This window comes from Lutjanus erythropterus, chromosome 22 (genome assembly GCF_056507025.1).
Source record: "Lutjanus erythropterus isolate fLutEry1 chromosome 22, fLutEry1.hap2, whole genome shotgun sequence".
NCBI lineage: Eukaryota > Metazoa > Chordata > Actinopteri > Lutjaniformes > Lutjanidae > Lutjanus > Lutjanus erythropterus.
The window spans coordinates 3,213,818-3,239,838 of record NC_139338.1 but is presented as its reverse complement, the minus strand read 5'-3'; the positions used below and the strand labels follow the sequence as shown (position 1 = coordinate 3,239,838).

General features: G+C 37.8%; 2 protein-coding genes across 2 annotated transcripts; one reads left to right on the top strand and one right to left on the bottom strand.

The window, feature by feature from the left end:
• Nucleotides 1–1,768: 1,768 nt before the first annotated feature.
• Nucleotides 1,769–3,786, top strand: kiss2 (kisspeptin 2). The gene is made up of 2 exons (XM_084710790.1): nucleotides 1,769–1,913; nucleotides 3,240–3,786. The coding sequence occupies exons 1-2, from the start codon at nucleotides 1,805–1,807 to the stop codon at nucleotides 3,503–3,505; spliced, it is 375 nt and encodes a 124-aa protein (XP_084566916.1). The 5' UTR covers nucleotides 1,769–1,804; the 3' UTR covers nucleotides 3,506–3,786.
• A 2,393-nt stretch (nucleotides 3,787–6,179) lies between these two features.
• Nucleotides 6,180–22,690, bottom strand: ldhba (lactate dehydrogenase Ba). Its single transcript, XM_084711406.1, has 8 exons — nucleotides 22,534–22,690; nucleotides 13,436–13,572; nucleotides 12,807–12,924; nucleotides 12,536–12,709; nucleotides 12,257–12,430; nucleotides 12,019–12,136; nucleotides 7,828–7,951; nucleotides 6,180–7,184 (listed from the first exon to the last, which is right to left on the bottom strand). The coding sequence occupies exons 2-8, from the start codon at nucleotides 13,562–13,564 to the stop codon at nucleotides 7,017–7,019; spliced, it is 1,005 nt and encodes a 334-aa protein (XP_084567532.1). The 5' UTR covers nucleotides 13,565–13,572; nucleotides 22,534–22,690; the 3' UTR covers nucleotides 6,180–7,016.
• Nucleotides 22,691–26,021: the final 3,331 nt, after the last annotated feature.

The window sequence follows — 26,021 nt, the reverse complement described above, 5'->3', positions numbered from 1 at the left end:
ACACACACAAACACACAAACACACACACCAGGGTGATGAACTGAATGTGATTGTGAAATCTAGATGAATGAAAGCAGCTCTGCCAACAAGGACGGGGGGAGAACTCTCACTGACAGATATTATCAAAGGATGTCACCATGGCGATGTATCCAATCATGAATTTAAACAACTTTTTTTTTTTTAGATTATTATTTCTGCCTGCATTTGAGTTTTTTTTATTGCTTTGTTTATTTGACAGAGACATTTATTGATCTACAGGGGAAAAATCTAAATGACCCAGTTGTAGTCTATAGAACCATTTTTCCATGACCAGATGTTTAAAAGTAGAAGATATGCCAACACAGAACTTTATTTTTGAACATAATGTTTTTATTTTTTAGTTTTATATGTAGCATCTTATGTGTATTTGATCAATTTATAAAAATCAAAAATACTGGTGAAAGTTAACTTTTGTTTCAGTGCCTTGATGTCATGTGGTAAATTATTTTGCCTCCATTATATATCTTTGTCATAAATGCAGCATTATATCCTAATGCAGCAGTCCAGTGGAGCCCGTCTACACCTCTATATGAGAGCATTACACCAGCTGCAGCAAGAAGGTTAATGATTGTATTGATTGTCAAGTTGTGAAATAGTGATCAATATTTGTAAGGGCTGATACTGAGGCTTCATTCAGTAACAAAAACACACACAAGGCTTGTCTGCATTTTCACTTTCAGTATCCTTTGATTTCAATGACAAATCCTGTCTCTTCTCATTCCTTTAATATTTTAAGTTGTTACAATGACTCATGAACTAATTCCTGAAGATCATCATGATAATCATCATCATCATAGTGATCATCATCATTGTAGTGGTAATCCTCATTATAATAGTGAACATCATTATCATTATAGTGATCATCCTTATGATCATAGTGACCATCATCATCATAGTGACTGTCATCACCATGGTGATCATCATCAGATCTTTACTAATAGTGATGAGTGCACCTATCTGTCATATTGTGTCCCAGTTTCACACTCAGCTGTGTTTCACCCCTGTGGAGTCTGCAAACACACCATAACATGCAGGAGCACGGCAAACACTCTGCCATCAACAGTGTGATACTGACAGAACTTTGAGCCTTTGACACATTAAAGTCTTTGATGAAAAAGGTGAAGAGTGTAAAAGAGTTTTATGAAAATGACATGCATGAATTATTAAAACGAGGCCTTTTCTCATCTATTGCTAACTTTTGCTAAATTGATGAGAAATCTACAGATGCAGATCGACATACATCAGTAAAATAAAAGCCTAAATATGTATTTTGGATGTTTTTTTCCACTAGTCTGAAAGAAGACGTGTTGCAGAAGCAAAATAGACCAAAATTTCAAAATTGATCAGCTAATAAAAAAGAGTCCAACCTGTTGCAGGTCTTTGTATCACTGTAGAGAGGACTGTGCAATTACACTGCCGGGGTTTTTGCCCTGTTTCCGTCACTTACTTGTTTTTAAAATGTTCATCACTTTACCATTTTCCAACATGTACTGACATATTACCTTTTACCGGATGAATGATATCAACAGCAAACTGAGCCGTCAACATTTCCCGGAAGAGCTGATGAATGATGCATTTGAGAACCTCCAGCGATGGACAGCTCTGCAATTTACAGCACAGAGACGCAGGTGACTGTGATTGGCTGTGAGCTCCAGGAGCACAAGGTCACCTGGTGAAAATATAAAACAGGTCTGATGGGAGTGAACGCATTACTACCTGGAGATTCACACTTGAATGTGCAGCGTTTGGACACACAGCAGACGGGATGAGACTGGTGGCTCTGGTCGTGGTGTGTGGGCTCATTGTAGGTCAGGATGGAGGGAGTGTGGGAGCAGCTCTGCCTGGATTTGACTCACAGAGGACACAAGCAACAGGTGAGAAACCTAATCAGATCCATTTGAAATCAAAAATAATGGACAGGTGGAAGCCTACAGTATAGAAATACAGTACAGAATACATTTTTGAGGTACTTTTTATAATATTTTCTATATTTCATAGGGGACTATTGTACTTTTAAGTTCACTGCACTAATTGGACAGCCACAGTTACTGTCCTGATAATGATTTTACATCTAAAACATATGATAAACTTTTTATTTCCAAACATAAACTTCTGTTTCAAAGCCTTCTCTACAAAACAGTGTTTGGAAACAGTAAAAAAAAATGTATATTGCACATGTGGAAACACTCACATTGAAACACATTGAGGAACATGCTCCATGAATTGCAGTGCATCAGTCCATTATAACAACAATAATAATATGAATGTGTTTTAGAAATATTGATTTACTCCATTACAGAAGCGCCACAGCTGCCACATCTAAAAAAAGAAAGTGTATCACATTATAATGTAAAAAGTTTATTCTTATAACAAGATATTTTTATATTATTACAATATATATACCAAAAAAATGAATAAATTTAACGTTATAACATGAAAACTTGCATTGTTAAAATTTAGACCATTTCATATGTGATAACTTACACTACTAAAATGTAAAATGTTTCGTGTTATAAAGTGATAACTTACATCGTGAAAACATGAAACATTTGACATTATAACACAACAACTTACATTATAATGTAACACGTTTCATGTTATAGTCTCATAACTTCCATAACTTATATTGTTAAAATATGATAACTTTCATTGGTAACACGTAAAACATTTCGTTCTGTCACATGATTACTTACATTATTAAAACATAAAATGTTTAATGTTTTAATATGATAACTAACATTATTTAAATGCAAAATATTTCATGTTATAACGTGATAACTTTCACTGTGGAAACATGAAACATTTCACATTATAACATGACATCTTACATCACATTACAATATAAAACATTTCAAATTTTAATGTCATAACTTCCATAACTTGCATTCTTAAAACAAAATGTTTCAGACATTAAATTTAAACATTTTATAACAATATTAAAAAAATAATATATTTCATGTTATAACAAGAAAAGTTTATAAATCATAGTAATGTAAAATATCTTGTCATAACTTAAACTTTTCACATTCTAACATGATACTGATCTGTTTTTCTTTTCTGGTGTAATCCTTATATATGAAATATTCATTTTGTGTATTTATTTAATAAAGAAACAAATAAAGTGATGCTCTCCCAGCAGAAGGCTGCTGATGTCGGTATGTGTCCAGATGTGAGCTGATGTTTGCTGCTCTTCTCCTCAGGATCAGTCCTCTCTGCACTGAGGAGAAGTGTTGGAGAGTTTCTGGCAGAGGACTCCAACCCGTGTTTGTCCCTGAGAGAGAATGAAGACCAGCGGCAGCTCCTGTGCAACGACCGCAGGAGTAAATTCAACTTCAACCCGTTCGGCCTCCGCTTCGGGAAACGCTACAACGGCTACATTTACAGGAGAGCTGTGAAAAGAGCCAGGACAAACAAACTGCTTTCACCCCTGTCTCTGTTCTCACGAGAACTGGAGGTGCCTACCTGAGACACGTGTCCACTGAGGACCAGTGTCTCATAGGTGACAAGTCAACATGTCTTTACATGTGTTAAAATAGGTCTTTTCCTTAAGATAGAATGTTTCTGTGAATAAAACTTTTGTACCAACCTTTACTGTGAAATGATTTGAAGAGCTACAACAATTTACTGTACATTTTGTACCATTTTCTCTTCTCTTCTCAGTATTTAAGGAATCCAAATCAAATGGTCCAGTGGACTTTTATGATGAAGAGAAAAGCATCCTTCCTTTCACAATAAAAGTACTTAATGGTGAAATTAAAAAGGCTCAATTGTAATTTTCTGCAACCATAAGATGGCACTGCAGTGCCTTTTTACACTGACAACATACACAAATCCATCAGCAGTACAAACAACAAACAGAAAATAATTATTAACAAAACTAATAATTAATTATATACACAATAATTTTTACGTTAAAAAAAAGTTTTTAAAAAGTTGCATCACCAACAACTTTTACTATTTCTGTCATGTAGGCTATGAAAACACTGTGCTGGTCTTAAAGAATTTAGGATTAAATTAAATTCTGATATTTACAATAAAAGACCAATACTTAATATTACATTCATACTTGGTTATGTCTTTTCCCAAATTTTGTTAATATATCCAAAACCTCCTTGATGACAGAAACTCTCAAACTCCGGCTCCACATCAGAAGACGTACATTTATCATTGACATGAATCCATTTTGAAATGGTCACATTTCTAGACGACATACACTGATTTTGAAGTCAGTCCATTTAATTATGTAGAAAAATACAACATGTTGAAAACAACAAAAATGACCACAGAATTCAAAATGACTTCCTGTTGGGTTTAGGCGATGGGTCCAAGAGACTTTTTTGTGCGTCTGGGCATGATACATGTGTGTATGCTAGTGTCTGTGTGGCTTTACCTAGTTTTTGCCTTGTATTTGTTGTAGTTGGTGTCCATCTTGTTTTCACCTTGTCTGTTATTTGGTTTGACTTGGTCACTATATATGTTCACTGCTGCCTCCACAACAGTGTTCCTTCCTCAGTCACAGAGACAGCTGCTCTGTGCGAGAGACTTTTTATGGACCCATGTTTAAGAATTAATTAATCATTTTATTGTATGAAATGTTTATAAGTGTCAGTGTTAGAGGAGACAAATGGAGGATAACCATTTTTGTACTTTTACTTTTGTAGTTTTCCCAAATGTTATTGGTTCTCTATCCTGAACTCATGTGTTTATTTAAAGTTTTTGTCCAGTCTGCACAAGACAGACTTCATCATACTCTAACGTCTCATGACATTTAGTTTATTTGAAGTGTTGTTTGAAGTGTCTCATGTTTGTCTCAGGCAGTATAAAATGACATGTTCCATCATTTCCTGTAGTCCACAATGTCCACATCACCTGTAGCAGGTTTACAAATTAATGTTCTGTTGAAACCAGTGAGACCAAATGTCCTCCTTTCTACTTGTACTGATTTCTCTCTTTTCTCCTGCTGTCCTTTGAATGCTGTAGTAACTCATGTAGACTGAGGTAAATGAATGAGGCAGGACATGTTTCATGTCCATGCGCACAAAAAAAGCTTCTTGGAGCCACAGCCAAAACCCAACAGGAAGTCTCCCATTTATGAATTTCGTGATCAGTTTTGACACTTTCACACGCTGTATTTTAACAAACTCCTCCAAGAAAACTGATCAGATTGACTTCAAAATTGGTGTGTCATCAAGAATAGTTTGATCAAAAGTTATTACAAGATTAGGTTATTGCTTAAGGGTGTGGCATGGTATCACATTTTGATCTCATAAAACAGGACGTTAATGTAATTTGAGTATAAACGATCCCATCAGCCCCTTCACATGGAGAGGAGTTATACTCATTGCACCACCTACTGGCAACAGGAAGCAAGCCTCGTGTGACATCATCATCTGATTTATCTAATTTTCAGTGCTGTCTACATTTAATACACTGGAACATAACACATAATTAGTGGCTGTTCTATAGTGCCACCTAGTGGAAACAGGAAGTGGGATCAAGCTTCTTCCTGTGGTGTCCAAAGCGTGATAATTAAGAGTCTTGTTGTCTAGTCCAGCGATGGGGCGGTCGCACATCCCAGTGAGTGTGAGGGACCATTCAATGCTGCTTGCAACCTGAATTGTTATTCTTACTACTGGGGAAAAATATATCTCCATATATATCTATATAAATATACCCTAACCCATCTATATATAAATAAAAAATGTATAGCTAAAAATTCTATTTTCCACCTATATACAGCCTAGAATGGCAAGGACAAGCACCCAGGTGTCCATAGCCAACAATGCTATTTGCACCTGGGGTGTAAATAGCCAACATGGCCATGGCAGACAAATCATGATCTTTCTCTAAAACTAAGTAGTTTTGTTGCCCAAAGCTAACCAAACTGCAGTTTGAAATAACATTTTAAAAAAATAAAATAAAAAAAACAGGAAAATAAAGTCAACACTGACCTCTTGTTTCCCCCATTCTCCAAGATTGTCTCAAAGTCCTGTTAAAGCCAAAGTAGGGGACTGGTTGCCCTGTGATTATTCTATACCTGGATGCAAACAGACACTCTGAATGATTAATCTCCTCACAGGATGCATCATTAATAAAAGATGACACTTTTCTTTAAATTTAGAAAAAGACTCACAGACACATTGTACCCTTCACAAATCAAATTTATTTTAAGTTACACGTTGCTGTTTCCAACAGTTTACAACACAAGGTCAGACAGTCACAACTGTTGTTTAAAAAAAACAACTGGAGCTGGACGTTTCCGCTCTCCCCTGCTGCTCCATCTCCCTTTACTAACACCGAGGAAACAGGAGGGGAAGAGAACCCACATTCACACTCACAATGTCACAATTTCATCGTGTTGACCTAAGTGTGCAGCCGTCTGTCTGCTGAAGAGTACCACTTTTAGACAAAGGCAAGAGGAGAACAGTGTCCTTTAGGAGTTTTGGGGTCTCTCTCTAGGCGTTTAGGGTCTTTCTCTCAGTGACTCCCTGCAGGGACTAAGTGAACGACTCAGTGGAGTGAGTGGTGGAGGAGGACACTGACACTTTTGGCTTTTTTTTTGAGGGTTGTGTTTGATCCTGGTCCAAACAGCTGAAACACAAGAATCCATACAGATTACACTAACACGGGTCAGCTTACATCTCCTAACACAAACACAGTAACACAGCAACTGCAACCTACAAGCTGTTGGGAGCAAATGAGCTTATTTTTTAAAGGAGCATACCAGTGTTTTTTAGAATTAAAGGTATCAGGTGGTAACATAATGCAGCACTCAAATAAAAACAATCATATCAGGCCGGGTGACGTACATTACATGTAAAACTGAAATTCTCACTGGCACAATTTTTAAAAAACACTGGTACTGTCCTTCAAAATAAGAGCGATACGGTCTAAGAGAGAGGGACGTTAGAAAAGGAGTGTGTGCGTGTCGACAAGCCTCCCTGCGTCATGGCTGTGTTTAATGTGCGCCGGAGTGTTCAGATGTCCTTCAGGTCCTTCTGGATGCCCCACAGCGTGTCGGCACTCTTCCTCAGCTGGGACACCTCGGCGTCCGTCAGGGTCATGTTGACCACGCTGCTCACACCGGTGCTGTTCAGGACACAGGGCAGGGACAGGAAGACCTCCTCACCGATACCGTACATGTCCTGCACAAATACACACACAAAGACACGAAGTTAGGTGAGGAAGAAGCTTGAAGAAATACACAAAGTTCAACATAATATATATGCATTGAAAGACAGCTGTACGAGGAGTGTTAAGTGCCACAGACAGTTTAAACTAATCCACTATAACAATTTAAAGACAACTATATGAGGTGTGTAAAGTGCCAGAGACAGTATAAAATGACAGAGTATACAAGCATTTAAAAACAGCAATATGAGATGTGTTAAGTGCCAGAGAGAGTATATACTGATAAAGAATGTAAGCATACTGTTTTGGGAAATCCATAATATTTACTACTTATTACTTATTTGATTTATCTCTGACAGTGAGATGAGAGGATGGATATCAATCTATGTCTGTGAGTGAAGTACAGAGCTTGAGTCAGGTTGTGATTAGTCTAGCTTAGCAGAAAGACTGAAAACCAGGGGGAACCGTATCAAGCTGTTGCATCATGGGTAATAGATACCATGCACTGTTAAACTGTAAACCAAATTACTGCAAACAGGAGGAAGGGGTTGACTGAATGGGTCAAGTGTGGTTGATGGCTTATTTCCCTCCCCCAGGACACTGTAGTAGATGAACACGGCCATGCTTGTGTGTATGTCCTGCGTGCGTGTGTCAGACCTTGACCATGGTGGAGACGGGATGGACACGGCTCATGTTCTTGACGATGCTCTCAGTCAGGTCGGCCACGCTCAGACCGATGGCCCAGTTGGTGTAACCCTTCAGCTTGATCACCTCGTAGGCACTGAAACGCAAAGCAGCAATGTGTTCAATTCTACATATAAATGTGTGTGTGTGTGTGTGTGTGTGTGTGTGTGTGTGTGTGTAAAATGTTATTGCACAAGCCTGATCTTAGAGGAAAATTGCTTGTATAAAAACACTATATATTAAAACATATAGAAGCAAACTTATTGCTCTAGCAACAACTTGCATGATATAAGGTGATCTTACTATAACCCCATCAAAACCACAGACTGTACAATAAATAGCAGATGTGACCAGTGTGATTTGTTAATATTTAATAAGAGGGAGTGGCTCCTCTGCAGCTTGATGCTGCTACTTGACATTGTGATCATTCTTCTGATCATAAAGGTGACACTAATTGATAGAACAGTCATAGTAGATTTTCTTTGGATCACCAAATAAATAAGACTGTGAATTCAATTCTGCAAATTGAAGATTTATATCTCCACCTTTTGTAAAGCATTCAAAATGTGTCTAATGTTTTACTGATGAGAGCAAATAAAAACAATGAGATGACCTATTAACGCAGGGTCAGTGTATCTTTTGAATATTGGATTTTCCTTTCAGTAACAGTTACTGTATTAAAAACCAAAATATGACTGGATAATATAAACTGATGTGGAAATGGCAGTAAAATGGTCCAAAATGTTAATTTCAGCACAAATTAACTTTATTTTTAATTGGGTTGACATGGTTTGTTATTTTAAAAGAGTGGGCCCCTGACAAAAAAAGTTTAGAATATACTGATACAGTATATAAACATTTAAAGAAATCTATATCTATAGGGGGGTTTAATACCAGCAACAGTATAAACTGATACAGTATTTGAGCATTTAAAGACAGCTGTATGAGGGGTGTTAAGTGCCAGACACAGTTTATACTGATACAGTATATAAGCATTTAAAGAAAGCTATATGAAGGGTGACAGTATATATTGATATGTTATGTAAGCATTTAAAAACAGCTATATGAGGGGTATTAGGTGCCTGAGACAACAGACCTCATTGGCTTTAGTGCATCCACTATTTCTACTGTCTGTGGTACTTGGCAATTAAGTCAATATATTATGCCTGATCCATTTAAGCTGACCCAGACTGCTGATGGTCCTCAGTGTACAATGACTGACATTAGTGAGTGTCTGTGTTTGATGCACAGCACTTAATGCACATTAGGTGAGAGCTGACAGACAGTTAGTGAGTGAAGCTCACATTAACACTGCCAGAGTTGGAGGTTACATCCCACTGGGACACTTGAACTCAAACTGTAATCACGGATGGCTCATATAACAGCTGCACTCACAGCTCTGCTACTGGCACTCAACGTTAAATACTGATACGGAAACTCAACGTTCATGTACGTGGTAGCAGTTATTATTACCAGAGTTAATGTTGGAAATGTCTTAAATCTGCTGGTCATATCTCAGTAAACAGCCATGACAGGAGGCAGTGAGTGTGCTGAGAGATAAAACTACAGACCTGAAGCTCCAAATCTCTGTCTGTGTCCCTCATCTACACTGGCTTTATGTGAAGAACAGATGGATCATTCTAGATCAACTAACTTGCACAGAAAGGATTTGTACTTTGGTCTATTACAGAGAAGAAAATGGCAGCTCTGTCTCCTCTCCTCTCAGAGGTATGTAAACTGACAAGAGGCCAGATCAGGGTAAGCTCAACTTTCCGGACAATGAACACAAGTCCCTGATGTAAGCAGAGTGTTGGCTAATATCATTTGGCAGCAGATTTTAGCTGCAAGGAGCAAGAATTCAGCAGCTGGAGGCTTTAAAAACAACCTCAAAACCAACAGTCTTCCAAAGAGAAGATGGTGTGATGCGATGTGTTGGAGGTTCTGAAGAAGCCAGTAGGTGGCAGGTTAACAGTATATGTCACATAGAAGTGTTATTCATCATCTGAAAGATGAACCTGAAGATTTATTTGAGATGCAGCTCAGGACTGTGTCAAGTTTTCAAGTCATAAATCTGCGACAAACATTGTGCTTTCTTTAGACACCTATTCACATTTTGAAAGTTAAAACTGTATATAAGAACTTAGAATATGATGGTTGAAGTATATGATGGCCATTCCCATGATACTCTATCATGTCTCGTAAGTTGTTGCAGCAGTTTTTGGTTACAGATTTGATGCAAAATGTAACCATTTTTACCACTTTAGAATTGAAAACAGTCAAAAATCCCTTCAAAATACCACATTAAGACAACACGGACACTATCTAGATGATCTATAGATCTACCAGGACTAAAGTGCATAATGCTAGTGTATTAAGGTTGTGTCCAACTCCACGTTGCTACTTAAACCGTGCATAATCTGGATGCAAAGTACGTCATAAAGGGGTTGTATGTGCAGGTGGGTGAAAGAAGGTTAAGACACTGTAAGTGTATTTATGCACGAGGCACAGCAGCATGACTGTAGTGATACTGCATGCATGGAAACATTTCCGCATTAATTACTGAAAGCGACCTCTTTAATTATTACAGTAAATTGTTAAAGAAAACACTCAGACATCAATACAACACACATTAAAGAAAATACCTGGAATGCTCAAGCTAAAATAAAATATGATTTTACAATGAGAGGAGCTATGTTCAGTCATTTTAAATATTTCCATATGTGCAGTAATGTCACTGCAGCAAAACTGAAGACTATAGTTATGAACCTGAGTAGACAGAGTAAACTTCAGTTTTACTAGATGAGCTTTGTGTGAGAGACCTTCTGGATGAGTAGAAGAACACAGAACATGAATTAAAATAAGCTCCTCACCAATCTTGTCAGATTAAAACAGTCAGTGAAGTTACAGCTGCTGTGCGTAAGTGCTAACAGTGCCTCTCATAATGCTTCACCCTGCTTCACCAACTTGTCATCTATCCGCTATTAATCAGAATGTTCCTTTTTATGACCTGTGGATTAACTGCAATGTCATAGAAGCAGAGCATATGTGCAACCCGCCTGCGTAGGCACACTGTACTGTCTGAATAACGTGTCCTTTGGCAATTGATTTTAGACCGGGTTTTTGTCGGTCAGTGTATCAATCACTTTCTGCTGCCTCAAGACAGCCAAAAACCAACAACATACATGAACACGCCCTATTTTAAGATCAACACACCCATGGGCGCACAGATGGGCACAAGTACATTTGCACAACGTGGGTGCTTGGCATGAAAATGACAACTATGTCAGTCCAAAAATAATAATGAAAGCTGCTCTGTGCTGTACAGCACTTTATTCTTGGTAGAAGGCAGACCAAGACTTTGAGGAACACCACAGAAAAAATCATGCTGTGCATTTTTGCACTTTTGCTCTGGGGATTGCTCAGAGACCTCCTTATTGTCAATATACATAGTAAAGCCATCCATCCTCTGAATGTTCCAGGTCTCTAGTTTGTGGTTGTGAAGTTTCATGAGACTGTGACTATCCTAGAGGTCACAATAAGACATTTTTAGTCCTGACCTCACTGTATAAAATGACTTATAAACTCACTTTCCCGAAACTGCATGTGTTTAACACATGCATAGAGACGTTAATTAAGACATCTTGAAGTGAGATGTCAAGGGACCCCTTTGAAAAATGGTCATGCTGAGTCTGCTACAGCCTCTGAAAGACAGTAATCAGTCAGCCACAGACGTGGGCGTCCACTCTATGTGGAACTGAAGAGGTTGGTTTAAATTCCCATTACAAGTGCTGTAGTAGATACTCATCTATCTGAGAACATGGATAGTAAGCCCAGAATCCCACTTCACATTTTTATAGAAAAAAACACTGAGTGCAAGCCTGAATGACAGATTGTGCTGAGTCACAGCTGCTAGAGGCTAAACAAGGTGTGACATCAGTGCTGTGGCTCTTTATAGAAATGTTTGTGATATGATTAGTCCAGTTTACTGGATATTTAACTGCAAGTTTAGCAGGTACTCAGAAGATATGACACCTTAATGTTTGTGTGATGAATGTGGAAAAGATGGACATGCCAGATATTATAGCTTCAGGTGAGATATTTCAACAGAGTCTTCTGAAGCTCAGTCCTACCATAGTTCTCCAATATTCACTCACACAAACATACCTGTCCACCACCGCCTTGTGTGTTGCCTTCCACTGCTCCTTATCAGAGTCAGTGCCGATCTCAGGGTTCAGCTTCTGCAGGTTGACTCCTGCCACGTTGGCTCCACTCCACACTGGCACTGAAATCCAAACGCACACAAACACACAGTTAATACAGAGAAAAACTGTCTTAATTAACTACAATGTCCTGCAGACATCATATCTGACATATATTGTGGATCTTGTGCGTTTGTACCCACCACTGGTGTCTCCGTGCTCTCCCAGCACCCAGCCATTGAAGGAGCTGGCGTGGATGCCCAGGCGTTCGGCCATCAGGTAGCGGAAGCGGGCGGAGTCCAGGTTGGTGCCGCTGCCAATGACGCGGTGTTTGGGCAGACCGCTCAGTTTCCAGGTCACATAGGTCAGCACGTCCACTGTGGAGGGAGTGTAACAAGCATAGGTTAGTGATATGTAACACACACACACACACACACACACACACAAACAAACCCAGAGATGATGATGTGTGTATTATTCACCGGGGTTGGAGACCACGATGAGCGTGCAGTTGGGGCTGTACTTGATGATCTGGGGGATGATGGACTTGAAGACATTGACGTTCCTCTGCACCAGGTTGAGGCGGCTCTCTCCTTCCTGCTGGCGAACGCCAGCTGTCACCACCACCAGGCGAGAGTTGGCTGTCACTGCGTAGTCTGTAGGAGGAGGAGAGGAGGTCAAATGAGATCTGATGAATCATGCCTGGAAATGTTTCTCTCATACAGTACAGCTGTGTGAGCAGCAGGTCCTGACCTTTGTCTGCGACAATCTTGGAGGTCTTGAGGAAGAGACTGCCGTGCTGCAGGTCCATCATCTCTCCCTTCAGACGGTCCTCCATCACGTCCACCAGAGCCAGCTCATCACACAGGTCCTGTCCACAGGAGGAGAAGGAATAATAATTAGTGTTGGGCAAAAATATTCTTCTATCTTACTAACTGATAAACAAGCGACCACTGTTTATCATCCTTCAGCTGTTGTTTTTTTTGTTGTTGTTGGAGCATGTCTAAAAAACTGATGGGTGTCCTTGCTGGCGGGTGTGCGTGCACACAACAACACAACAACTTTGATTTCATTAACTTGTCAGCACAGAGGCCTCGCTGTCCGTAAGGAGAGGAAGAGAGGGGTGGAGGAGGGAGAAGGGATGGGGCAGCTGCCAGGCAACACTTTAGGAGGACGAGGAGGAGGAGGAGGAGGAGGGGGCAAAGTGAGGATGTGTTCTGGACTGTCATATAATGCTGTACACAACAGAGGTGAATTTCACTCAAACCATCATAAAACTATCAAACATACACTGATTAACACTTATGGCTGTATCTGATTCTGTCTGTCCTCTTCTCTCCTGTCAGAAAGCCTGTGCTGACCATGTTGCTGTCATGTCTTACCCGCAGCAGGATGCTGATGGCGCAGGCCATGCCCACCTGTCCCACCCCGACCACCGTCACCTTGTTCCTGGGGGGCTCAGCAGGGCTGCTGGCCAGAGGGCTGATCAGCTTCTGCAGCACTGAAGACATGATCACAGCTGCAGGGGGAGACACACAGGGGACAGGTCCTGGTGAGTCATGCTTTTAAAAAACTAAAAAAAAAGTCCATTATAAGTTCTCAGAGCTCATGGTGACGTCTTCAGATGTCTTGTTTCACAAGACTAACAGGTCAACACCCAAAGAGATTCAGTCAAACAGAGAAAAAGAGGAAATCATTACACTGGACAGGCTGGGATCACAGAGTATTTGCTTAAAATATTAATTATTGTTTTATATATTATTATATTAATTCAAAGAGCATGTATGTTCATCTTCATGGAGAGAGTTTTGTTGGAAAAATTTCATTACTGCAGCAAGTTTTCTAACTGCTGGACACAGTGTGGCTTCTCTGAGGCAACTCATTATCACATATTCTGGTCCTGCTTGTTATTAATCCCTTTCTGGCAGGAAGTTCATAAAGGTCTACAAAAAGTACTTCAAGTGGACATTCCTTTTAAATTGGAGACCTGCCTGGATGTTGGACAAGTACAGCTGGCAGGACAGACATTACTAGAAAGCGTCTAAAATCAGAAATACTAACAGTTAGCTATTGGATAGACATTATTGATGACATATACAGGAGGGAAAGAGTCACTTCTTCTATCAAACTGCAGCAGGACAAGTTTTCAAAACATAGGAAAGTTGCAGCAAGTACATCACACCTGTACAACCATCACTTGTTAAATGCATTTAATTGTTTTTTAAATTCCTGTAAAGTGAGTATAATGAAAGCACACCCAACACCCTGGGTCTCCTTAGTAAGTTTGTTTTTCTGTGCTGTATTTGATTTTTTGAAAATCAGATTTCTGTACTTTTATGGTGATTATTTTATTTCAGTATTACAGCTTTCTGTTACTGCCGGACATTATAGAAGGCTTGGAGCGATTCAGCTTTTATTGTAAGTCCTATGAGAATGCTTACAAAGTTTGTATGGACCTTAATACAATCCAATAAAAAGAGCATCTTAAAAAAAAAAAGAAAAAGAAATCTTAATTAAAATAATTAATCATGACCAAAATTGTCAATTACAGCAGCATATTGTTGCCATGCCAAACCAAAGATCACTTTCACATTGTAACGTAAAATATTTATTGTTATAACAAGATGTTTTTTACATTATATAAGATAGTTCTACATTATTTTTTACGTTTTAGTAACTCTGCACAGCACACATAATCCTTTTCAGGAGGAATCAGTCCAAGTGTAAATAATGACAAAATAAAGTCCACAACCAACAACACAACACAATCAGTCCTGGTCCAGGACCAGGTCACAACACTTACAGGAGGACGAGCGGATGGGTGTCAAGAAGCGAGACATCATGATGGATCCGAGTGCAGGAACCAAACCCAGAAAACTACTGACGACTGACTTCAGTCCAGAGTCCGTTTTAAATACTAAAGTCTTATCAGGACCATCATTTTCTCCACTGTCACTGACAGCATCATCACTGTCCCAACATCAGCACACAGCTGTCTGAGCATCATGTTAATCTGTACATACATGATGTTTCTGTGCAGGTTATCATGGCTGTTATCACGTCCATCCTGCAGCAGAATCTGTGCTGTGTATGATTATCATTTCTGATGCTGTCATCCTCTGACACCAGCTGCTTGATTCAGACTCTTATCACAGAGATATCATGTTCTTTATGATGCTGCATGAGGCCTGATGAAGCCATGAGAGATACAACTGTTTCTACTGTGTCAGTAACCTGCACTGAGGGCTCATGTCAACGTCTTTCTGTTCATTATCATCAGGGTTGGGGGGGTTATAATAAAAATGTGTTCTGATACAGTTACTAATTACCCATTAAAATATGTAATCAGTAACATAATACAAGTATTAAAGTAATGTAACTTGATTGCTTTCCTTTACTTTTGGATTACCTGAATGTAAAATTTGGTGAAATTGTTCCGCCTCATAAAATGTTTTTAGGGCTGCAACTAACTAATGATTATTTTTTATCATCAATTTATCGGTCCATTATTTTCTCAATTAATCAATTAGTTGTTTGGTTCATAAAATGTCAGAAAATTGTGAAAAATGTTGAAAGTCAAATCAAAGTCAAAGATGACGTCCTCAAATGTCTTGGTCCAAACATGTGGAGGACATAGACATACCTGACCTATTATTCAAGTCTGTAATTATTATTTTCTGCAATCTGCAATTACTAACAGATTCTATAAGTTGTCAACCATCTTTTCCATCAATCAGTTCATTATTTGGTCCATAAAATGATAGAAAATTGTGAAAAATGTTGATCAGTGTTCCCTAAAGCTCAAGATGAAGTCCTAAAATGTCTTGTTTTGTCCACAAGAGGAATAAACCAGAAAATATTCACATTTAAGAAGCTGAAATCAGAGAATTGAGATTTTTTTATATTGAAAAATTACTCAAAATGATTAATCGATTATCAAAATAGATGCAGATTAGTTTAATAGTCAATCAATAATAGATTAATTGTTGTAGCTCTAAGTGTATTATGTGGGTTATTAGGTTTATTAGTTTGTCCAGCTCTGTCTTCCTTTGTTGTGTGCAGTGCACAAATAATTGATTAATTTAAAAACAAAAAATTGTGAAATGTCCACCCAGTGAAGCATTTTTTCATTAGAGGCCATGATATGAATTGACAGCTGTTTGCACTGTGCATGGTAGGATATCGTTCTTTATTTTACAATTGTGATTCTACTAATAATCTACATGTTTCTTAAATAATCTAATCTGGTTACGTCTTTTGCATCCAGATTATGTAATCTTGGTGCAGGTAATCCAAGCCTGGTTATTGTGTCAAAACTAAATCTAAATGAAAATACAGCACCAGTCAAACGTTTGGACACATCTTCGCATTATTAATTTTTATTTTTCTACATTATAGATTAATACCGGAGATATCAAAACTATGAAATATGGAATTATAAACTATGTAGTAAGAAAAATATGTGAAAACAAAATGCCAAAATATACTTTTGCTTTTTAAGGTTCTAAAATATAAAAGACTCTTGCACACTGTCCACTGCACTTGCAATCAAAGATGACTGCAAGTGCAGAGGAGAGTGTGCAGTGTGAGTCTTTCTGCTTTTTACTGTCAACCCATGATCTTCCTGTTAAGCTCTTTGATATTTTACATCCTTAAAACACCTGTATGGCTGCAAAATTAATTAAAATGTTATTGCAATGTAACTTTCTGCAATTTTCAAATCACAGGAGGCAAAATGGGTCAAAAAACTTAATGAGATGTCCTGTCTGATCAGGTCCAACAGATGTAAAAATAAATAAATCTTCATTTGGTACAAATTCCTGCAACTAGATATTTTTTCAAAAACATTTAGCCCTAGTCGCCACCTTTTGCTTTGACAGCAGCTTTTTTTTACACTATTGGTACAATCTGACCCATTTCTTATTAAAAAAAAAGAAAAAACACTGCATGAGAAGGCTGTCTAAACTTTTGACTGGTGCTATATGTGGGACAGACAGATCACACAATAATAAAATACTTACTGTCCTCATGTGGCATCTATTGTACATAGAGAGATCAAGAATCACTGTATGGCTTAAAGCCATGTTAGGAAATGTCAAACTTGTGTCCCCCTGAAGACTTCAAGTTATGTCACATCATTTTACATTTTCCCTGCAGCTTCAGTATTACAGTTCATGCTAGTTTAGAGATTATGAGTTCACAGGAGCTCTCAGTTCTTTGTTTCATCTCAGGCCAGGTCCAAATTATATTTAGTCCACTGGGTTCTGTTGTATTAACACAGGTCTCAGGTCTGTGTGTCAATATGTGGAATACTTAAGTGTATTTTCTCCACCAACGCTGCACACAGAGTGCATCTGAATCATCAGAGGAAAGAAATGTGAGTTTTTTTTTCCAGGTACACAGTGAGTATCAACTCTGAGCACAGGAAAAATTGTGTCATAACAGTAAAATTGTAAACATCCTGAGATCACAAAGGACAGGCATATTATATACATATATTTAGATATATTAAAAAGTCTTGTCAAAGCCATGCTTCTCTTAAAGTATAAGATTGATTATTTTCTCAGATAAAAGCTGGGTGGATTGTTCCCATGAACAAATAAAGACTGGTCCCAAATACAGAGCTGGGGGGAAAAAACAAAGGCAAATAAGCTTCTGGTAACTTTTACTGGTTACAACTCAGCTGAGGAGGACACCATTAATCTCTACATCTGGCGCTGTCAAAAGCATGAGCCTCTTGTCCATGAGTAGATGCGCAGTGATCGGGTTGGCGGGCGTGGTTTGGCAATAAGAAAATAGTTCCTACATGAAACTGGTCACAACAAGGTCTGTGGATTATCTTGAGTTAGCGGGTCGTGATTTCTGGAAAGAAACATCACTGTTGAGTTTTTCAAATGTATTTTTTTGCTGCTTTGAGAAAACTGTGTGCCACCTAGTTCCATTATATTGGCAAGAAGGCAGACATTTCTACAGGTGATACATCCAAAACTCACACTAAAACTATCTAGATGGATAAATAGCACTACAGGAAGGAGGAAGAACATGGAGTTATAGTCATGATGGTGAGACAGAAAAGCAGCTATCCAGTCCCATAAGGAACAATGATAATGAAGCAGAGACTGCATGAATAGATACAGAACATCTTGTACCAAGATATAGGGTCCTATTTTACACTGATCTAAAGCACAAGTGGAAAACGTGAGGCACAGTGGATTTAATTTATTCAAGGTGTGTCCAAATCCACCTTTGCCATCTTGCAGTTCTTTTTTATGGCTTTGATATTTTCATAACTATAGAATGTTAGTACTGTATTGTTTTTAATTATCTGGTACTGAAAAAGTATTAAAGTATTGATACTTTTGATGACCTTAAAATCTGCAAGAAGACTGCAGCAACAAAAGGAGCAGACTAAGAATGTTATTATTATCACAGATAGAGCTGCAATGATTGATCCATTAATTAATTATTAAATTGAATGCCAACTATCTTGATGATCGATTTGAGTAAAGTCCAAATTCTCTGATTTCAGCTTCTTAAATGTGAATATTTTCTGCTTTCCTTACTCCTCCCTGACAGTAAACTGATCAGAGAGGCTTGGCTGTCATGACCATAACAAAATACAGTAATTGCAAAGCACATTCTAAACACACAATACACACACAAAACACTGGCAACTAAACCCAACCCTCAACTGGCATGAGGGTGAGTAGATAATGACTGACTTTTCATTTTTGGGTGAACTATCTCTTTAATCGAGAAAATAACCACTTAATGGACTATGAAAACAATCATTAAATGCAGCCCTAATCACAGAATACCCTGAAATATTGTTATATTATGTTAGGGCCATATCAACAACATACACAGAAGTCTGTCAGTTCCCCTCCTCCATCTGATGACTCTGTACTATTTTCCCATTCTCCTTCCTTCCTCTTTCTGTCCATCTTTCTTTCATTCACAGTTTACAGTGGCATATACCAACTGATGATACTCAGGACAATACACTGTATTTGTGTGACAAAAATCAATAAAGTTATTGCAAAATGTATAATCAGTAACATACAGCGACATGTTTCTGGTGTACTCCCACATAACAAGAGAAAGTTTGGTTTCTGTTTGTGTGTTCTAGCTCGGTCAGAGTGTCACAAGTTCATTTTGTCCTTCAGTTAAACTTCCTCCTAGACAACAGTGCGGATCATGTGGTTTTCTGTCAACAAGTTTCAATATCAGCAGGAAGAAAGCCTTTCATTATAAAGGTCAAGTAGACCTACAATTCTTCAAAGGAGGCCGGAGATGAAAAATTATTCAAACAAGACACAAAAAATAACTGAACAGAGTAAGCAATACATGGAGTGATGGTGTTCTGCAGAGCTGAGACACAGCAGTGTTCAGCTGGTAGCAATGCAAGAAGCAACAGGCAGATTTTACATCTATCAAGGTCAAATTAGCATTCAAAATGGCGGAGGTGCTGTTGACAAAAACTGGGACACAGAGTCCAACTGAAACCAGGGCTTTCCCAACTTTTATATGTCACCAGCCTCTGGAGACAGAACACACTGTCAAGTCTTATTTAATAAAACTGTGCTGAGAGGAAACACATAATTAGAACACGACAGGTAGTGGATGTTTGGGGCAAATAAACATTTAATAAAGAATTTAGAGTTAGATTTCTTTAAATATATTTTCCAGCATAAGTAAAGAATATCCCCTAAAAATACAGTTTTGTCCCAATTCTCAAGAATTTTGCTCTATTTGTATTTTTTTTTAAATAGATTTTTCCAGCATAAGTAAATATACATATACAGATATTTATAATTATTCAAAACACCAATGAACATTTACTGTTTCACTTCCCTGATGCCATTTTGGCCAATAAAGTTATAAAGTTATTGATATCAAATTATTTTAGGCCTGATATTGATATCGGCCCCAGAAATCCAGTATTGGTCCGCTCTTAATACCAGCACATATCAGACAACATATACATTAATAACAATACAGACTAATATAGCTGTGATAGGCCTATATCAACTGATTACATTGGCTGACCAATATATCTGTCTGGCTCTAGATTTAATATATCACCACAATTAACTGTGGATGAAAACTTGATTTAAGAAGGAGGATCAAATATATATTAAATACTGCCTATAAAACTAAATGCTCAAATTAATTAATTAGTTTAATTAATTGTAATAAGTTTTGAAAACTTAAAATTAGTTTAAAAGTTCTACTAACTTAAAAATGTTGAGATTCACTGGAATTTTCTTTCTTTTGTGTCCATCATTTTTAATTAATGTGACCTTTACTGAACATGAAATAATGTTTTTATACCAAAAAATTGTTCAGTTTTATTGACTTATTGCAATGAGAGGAGTGAATGAAAGTTGCATGTGCTGAAAATATTAAAGTAGCAACTGATTGCCTCAGCTTTATTGAGTATTGTTAATTTAATCAGGTTCACAGTGAATCTGCATCATGTTCTGTCTACAAAAAACATGTTTTCATATCTGTGCATATCAGGCATCAGTACAGACTGATATAACTGTGATAGATCAATATCAACTGATAATATTAGCTGATCAATATATCTGTCCGGCTTGAGACTTAATATATCGTTATACAATTAACTGTAGATGAAAAGTTGAATTAAGAGAGTGTCAAATATACATTAAACACTGCCTATAACTAAAAAAATATTAATAATAAAAAATAATCTGCCTTGTAAAAATAGTTTTCATATCTGCATATATTAGGCAACATGATTAGACAAATCTAGCTGAAATAGATCATTCTGATAATATCAGCTGACCGATATATCTGTCCAGCTCTAGAAATAAAAATACCATTATACAATAAACTGTAGATGAAAACTTGAATTAAGAGGGGTCAAATATACATCAAATGCTGCCTATAAAAAAATGCATTATGTTCTGTCTACCAAAAGAAAGGTTTTTATCTGTGCATATCAGACAATCAATATAGATCAATATAACTATGATAGGTCAAGATCAGCTGACCAATATATCTGTCTGGCTCTAGACTTAATGTATCATTATACAACTAACTGTAGAGGAAAACTTGAGTTAAGAAAACAACAAACAATCAAAGAAAAATTATGTTCAGTTACAAAAATGTTTGACCAATATAGCTGCAACAGACCAGTATATCTGTATACCAGCTCTAGATATAAAAATAGCATTATACAATTAACTGTAGATGAAAACTTGAATTAAGAAAGAAGTCTACCAAAAAATTTATAAACCAATAATATCCGCCAACCGATGTATCTGTCTGGCTATATTAAAACAGTAGATTGAGTGGTATATTATAGGAAACCACTTGTTTAGAATCCCAGCAGAGATGCCAGAGGTCCCTGCAGGGCCTCAGCTCACTTATCAGTCTCCATAAAGAACAAAGCCCAGCTGTGGGCTCATGTTGTCCTGTAATATTTAGCCTGCTGGCACACACAGCCTGCCAACAGGCACAGATATCATGCAGCTGAAGGTCAGACTGCTGGTCAGGGGGAGGCTGCTGTGTCCCTCTATGGACACACCTCGTGTCTCTATAAAGTGGGCTGTCCAGCAGCTATCTACCACTTCACTTCGGGAGACAATGGGGGCACTGAACAACACAATGTCCTCATTTTAGCCTCCTAAAATCAATTACATATTAAAGGACATGACAATGCTTAATAGCACTGGGTCCTGGTGTCCTGTCAGCACATTTCAAGCGTTTATTGAAGTAATGTGCTGCTTTTGTTCCTCTCTTAGTGGGATTTTAGTGGAATTGAGGTTATGTAAGAGGCCGGGCCTGAACCCTGCCAGTGGTGCCCTTCATTTTAGGGATGCTGAGACACAGAGGACACAGATTTAACGGCGTGAAATGCTCCAAAATGAAAGTGAATGTGAACACAGCGAACTCCGAGAGGCGAAGAGTTCAAGTTCACTGCGAGTTCACAGGAAAGGTGTTTCCTGTCTGTCCGACATTACAAGAAAATGCTACAAATTTACAAAGTCAAGTGCGCGTCGGGAAATACAGTTACATTTTAGTCATACGTCGACGTTATAGTGGTGGAATGTAACAAAATAACCCGACATTATATTTTACGACTTAGCTTAATGAGCTAAAGTAGCCGCACTTTGCCGAGTTTTTCTATTAACTGTAACAGAAGCTGAAATAATTCAAATTTCACACGTAATTAAATGAATAATAATTCAAAATAATACCCGACAGGTTGTGAGCTATCCAATCTGTCGCCATCACACATTAAAACCCGCTTCAATGTAGTTTCAAACAGTTTTACATATATTCTTTTATAACTTCGTGTAAATTGAAAATGGATTCCTGCAGCGGGCAGTTCAACTGTAAGCATCCATTGCTGCTCACGCGTTCAGCACGCACCGCTGTGCGGCAGCGCCGAACCCCACAAAGAAAATGATTTTAAAAAAATAATAATAAATAAAAGCATTACACTTACATTATTGCAGATCTTAGTAATTATTGGTTTTCTAGTCGGGTGGAGGAGGCGGTGCAGCGTCCAGCGGCTGGCAGAGAGATGGAGAGAAGGCGAGTGTGGAGCTGAACGGGTTGCAGTGAGGAGGAGGAGGAGGAGGAGGAGGATGAATGTGACCAGGCTGGGTTCACATGTGAGGAGGGGTGCAGAGCAGGATGCCAAGCTCTCCGTGTGGCATTTATATAATATAGCCCTGTGTTATGGAAGGTTAGGAAATATGGGCAGCTGGAGATTATATGCAACACTGTCATTAATCTTCCTCCGCGAGTTTACACTGCTCACATAGGCAGATGCATGAGTAGGGGAGACTGGGGACAATTGTAACATTTAATTTTACATTTTCCTTGATAACTCACAAAATTATTCAGTTTTGGTGGGAGGAATTACTATAGATAAAATCATACCTTAAAGTATTCCCATTACTGCTGTGCTACCTACAATAATAATTTTAGTTAAAGGGACAGTTAAACCAAAAATCAAAAATACATATTTTCCCCCTGGCCTGTAGTGCTATTTATCCACCTTCATTCTTTTGTTGTGACTTACAGAATTTTCGAGATATCAGCCATAGAGATGTTTGCCTTCTCTCCATCATCATGGGACTAAATGGCACTCAAGCTCAAAGCACTGAAAAATACATTTAAAAAAATTCAAAACCAGAGTCTCTTTCCAGAAACCATGACCCATTTACTCAAGATAATACACACACCTCATTGTGAGCAGTCTTGTGTAGGAACTACTTTCTTTCTGCAGTAAAATCTACCAGAACTACTTTAGAATCTATCAGAACTACTTTCTTTCTACGTTTTCTACTCTCTTACTTTTCTTTCACTTTCAACTAAAATCAAACATTTCTTAAACCATTTTTAATGTCTTTTCAACCAAATTTTGCCAGGTGGGTAAACTTTTTACTCCACTACATTTATCTATCAGCTATAGTTCCTTTACTATATTATTATTATGAAGCTGGTTTTCATTTCATTTTCATTTTCATTTTCATTTCAATCTCTAAACCAGATGTGTCAAATTCATTTTTGTTCAAGAGCAACATACAGCCCAGTTTGAGCTCAAGTGGCCCAGACCAGTAAAATCACTGCATAATAACCTCTAAATTACAATAACTCCAACTGTTTTTCCATCTTATATAAGTACAGTTTCAACAATTCCAACAATTTTCCACATTCAGTCAGTGCATTACAATATACAGATGACAGTGCATCTACACAAGACATTGTATGTATTTTAGACCTGTACATATTTTATTTCTATATGATTCAAACTGGTAAAAATCTAGAAATTATTTTAATTCTTTTAATTTCCACTCCTGTGTAGTAATACTGCATTGCCACACAACAACAACTGAAGAGGAAGAAGATGAAGTTATCTCCTGCTGTCAAACGATTAATATCTCTAAAGCCTTAGCAACAGGTTTCCACCAAGACTATTTTCAGACAGAAGTTGAGCTGTCTCTTCCTCTGTCCTGCCCTGACCAAATAAAAGGCATAAAAAAGTTAATAAGTAATCAAAAAACAAGAAGTCTGATGCAGACTTTTTTTATATGGAAGCTGCTGATTGATAGTAACATGCACAATGCTCAGGATTTATGAATCATTCACTCACTCATTCTTAAAAATTGGAACAAAACTGTATTTTTAGGGGGTTGGAATTTACTTATGATGGAAAATATATTTTAAGAGATCAGACTCTTGGCTATTAAACCTTATAACAGGACAACCTCATAGTGATGATTTGTTTTATTAAATATAGCATCTGACAGACTTGACAAAATGTTGCATTTTTTCATTTCAAATCATAGTCATAATGAGCAGCTGTTTTATTTTTTAAAGTGTCTCAGAGTTCTCTTAATGTTAATCAAAATACACATTTTTAAACCATAATTCTTATTTAGCTTTGATTTAGAAGGGCTACAGAGTAGACATGTTATGGTTGAGACACATCTGATAAAAATATTATTGAATGAATTTGTTTAAAAATAGAAAGTTTTCCAGTGCTTGAGCAGTATGCCTGCGTTTTTTAAACCAGGAAGTTTAAATTTAGGGTATAGCTAACCCTTTTTAGGCCTGATTAAATCATGTTTTTGTAAAAATCTGACAAAGTTGACAGGAAACTGGGACAAAACTTTAAAGGGCCAACAACAACAAAACAAGTATGATTATACTGGCACATTTTTACAGCTCTATTATCAGTAGGTATTGTTAGTTTTAGATTTTGAAGAATTTTAACACATTTTTAAATTGTTTGAAGTTGTTAATGCTTGTCTGAGACAATGCTGTTTTCTGGCACAGAGCAAGTTTAGAAAAGGAATTTCACCAAAAAATCACAAGTAGTGTGTCAGTATTAATATTAGCATTAGCAATTTTTTTTGGTAGGACATAATTTCTCCCAGTTCTCAAAACTGGCTGAATATGACTACAATAATTAATTGTAGTTGTGTTGTTTTTGCAGAGGACTGTATTGTGGTCAGGAATTGACTGCTCTGCAATTTTTGACACTTTGCAAAGCCACCTGGGCTGGACTGGACTCTTTGGTATGCCGGTTCTGGCACACAGGACATATGTTTGACACCCTGCTCTAAACTTTCGGAGGTTCTAAGACGGCTTTACAAAGGCAGACCTCCTCACTGTACACTCGACAGGTGTGTTCACACCTTATCTGGGTGGACCCGGACACAGATGGACTTTCACCTGCAAATTAAACATCCTTTATGCTTCAGGGAGAGAGTTACTGTATCAAATATTTATCTCAGCTGAGTGCTGAACTTTGTCCAGTCTGGTTAAACCTGTTACTGTAATATCATGTAACCTACATTATGTTTCATGATCAGATCAGGAGTCTTTTACTACATCTGATAACCTAGTTTTCAATATCTTCAGGGTGATAAGACCTGTGTGTATGAATTGACAAAAAACCTGTCAGAAGACTGATTAATTCTGAACACTATGCATATACATATTGACTGTGGATGCTCATTGTTCGCTCAGTGCAGGGAAAATTCTTCCTCTCGTGGACCGTGACTGTGCAAGTCTACACAAGTCAATAACGTCCTCCTCTGGAACCACGTCCTCCTGCAAAAGTTTGTTTTACCCCATCATGGTGGGTACTTGATTATCCTTGAGTTATTCCATAGCACAATATCCAGTCTCTTCTGAGCTTTGAGCCAGCAGTGCAGTGTCAACGAGGTTTGTCTCAAGCGATTTATGGGCTCAACGGTCACTGGGTCACAGAGAAACAGAGGACGCCTGTGAACGGAGATTCAACTCTCTCCTCCTGCCTGCGTCACACCAGCTCTGGTTCATTTGCTTTAATCATTTGCTACAGTCAGGGCTGCATGACATGGTTTTAAAAAAGTCATTTTGCAGTTATTTTGACTAAAATTGTGATATGTAACACAATACGTTTGCCTTACAATTTTAATTTTTACTGAAAAAAGA